General features: G+C 15.6%; 1 protein-coding gene across 1 annotated transcript in view; it reads right to left on the bottom strand.

Moving 5' to 3' along the window:
• Window positions 1-28: 28 nt before the first annotated feature.
• Window positions 29-1,316, bottom strand: part of NAEGRDRAFT_76596 (uncharacterized protein) — a gene marked incomplete at both ends in the record, with an annotated part of 6,004 nt that continues 4,716 nt past the window's right edge. Inside the window, 14 exons of the mRNA XM_002668445.1 lie at window positions 29-49; window positions 247-636; window positions 681-683; window positions 730-732; window positions 776-778; window positions 824-910; window positions 956-958; window positions 1,002-1,004; window positions 1,050-1,052; window positions 1,098-1,100; window positions 1,144-1,146; window positions 1,190-1,192; window positions 1,238-1,240; window positions 1,284-1,286. Of these exons, the coding sequence (XP_002668491.1) occupies window positions 29-49; window positions 247-636; window positions 681-683; window positions 730-732; window positions 776-778; window positions 824-910; window positions 956-958; window positions 1,002-1,004; window positions 1,050-1,052; window positions 1,098-1,100; window positions 1,144-1,146; window positions 1,190-1,192; window positions 1,238-1,240; window positions 1,284-1,286 (531 nt within the window). The remainder of the gene's footprint in view (window positions 50-246; window positions 637-680; window positions 684-729; window positions 733-775; window positions 779-823; window positions 911-955; window positions 959-1,001; window positions 1,005-1,049; window positions 1,053-1,097; window positions 1,101-1,143; window positions 1,147-1,189; window positions 1,193-1,237; window positions 1,241-1,283; window positions 1,287-1,316) is intronic.

The following is a 1,316-nucleotide window of genomic DNA, read 5'->3' as shown; positions in this document are numbered from 1 at the left end:
GATTGTATTTAATAAATATTTTTGATTATTAATAAATTCCAATATAGTTCTAATATTATTCATTAAATTATTAATAGTTAATAAATGTTCATTATTTTCAATATTATAATTATTACTTGTTAATCTTTCAATTAAATTACAACAATTATTTAAATTATTACAAATTGTTAAATATTCATCTTGAAATTCTTTCTTAATTTGAATAGAAGAAGAAAATGATTGAATCGATTCAAATTGTTTTTCAACTTTTCTTCTATTATTATCAACTTGTTGGTTGAGTGAACATAATTTTGAAAATGTTTCAGATGTGATTATGAATGATTGTTTTTTCTCTAATTCTTTTCTTTCTCTTTCTATTTTTAGTAAACATTCTTTTTCAATTCTTTCCTTTTCAATTCTTTCCATTTCTAATTTTTTAATTCTTTCTCTTTCTAATCTTTCCATTTCTAGTTGGTTAAATTTTAATTGTTCCGATTGTTCTTTTAATAGTTGTTGTTCTTTTTCCATGTCACTTTTAATTGTTTGAATATTAATTCCATTCACTGACCATGTGTAATTTATGTTAATATTTGGATGTTGAAGTAATTGTTTAACAATTTCTAAATGCCCATTTTGGCAAGCAGTGTATAATGGTGGCTAATATATAAAAATAAAAATTAAATTAAATATTAAATACTTACAAACTAATATTATAAATATAAAAATTAAATTAAATATTAAAATACTTACTTTCTAATATTATAAATAAAATTAAATTAAATATTAAAATACTTACACGCTAATATTATAAATATAAATATAAATTAAATATTAAAATACTTACACCCAAATTAACATCAATTGTTTTACATGATAATAATAATTTAACAATTTCTAAATAACCATTTTGGCAAGCAGTGTATAATGGTGTCTAATATTATAAATATAAAATTAAATTAAATATTAAAATACTTACATCCTAATATTATAAATAATATTAAATTAAATATTAAAATACTTACAAACTAATATTATAAATATAAAATTAAATTAAATATTAAAATACTTACATCCTAATATTATAAATATAAACTAAAATTAAATATTAAAATACTTACAACCTAATATTATAAATAATATTAAATTAAATATTAAATTACTTACATCCTAATATTATAAATAATATTAAATTAAATATTAAAATACTTACAAACTAATATTATAAATATAAAATTAAATTAAATATTAAAATACTTACAACCTAATATTATAAAATATATTAAATTAAATATTAAAATACTTACATCCTAATATTATAAATAATATTAAATTAAATA

This window comes from Naegleria gruberi, assembly GCF_000004985.1.
Source record: "Naegleria gruberi genomic scaffold NAEGRscaffold_213, whole genome shotgun sequence".
Taxonomy (NCBI): domain Eukaryota; phylum Heterolobosea; class Eutetramitea; order Acrasida; family Naegleriidae; genus Naegleria; species Naegleria gruberi.
Note: the sequence above shows the minus strand (reverse complement) of the source record. Positions and strands in the feature narration are given on the sequence as shown.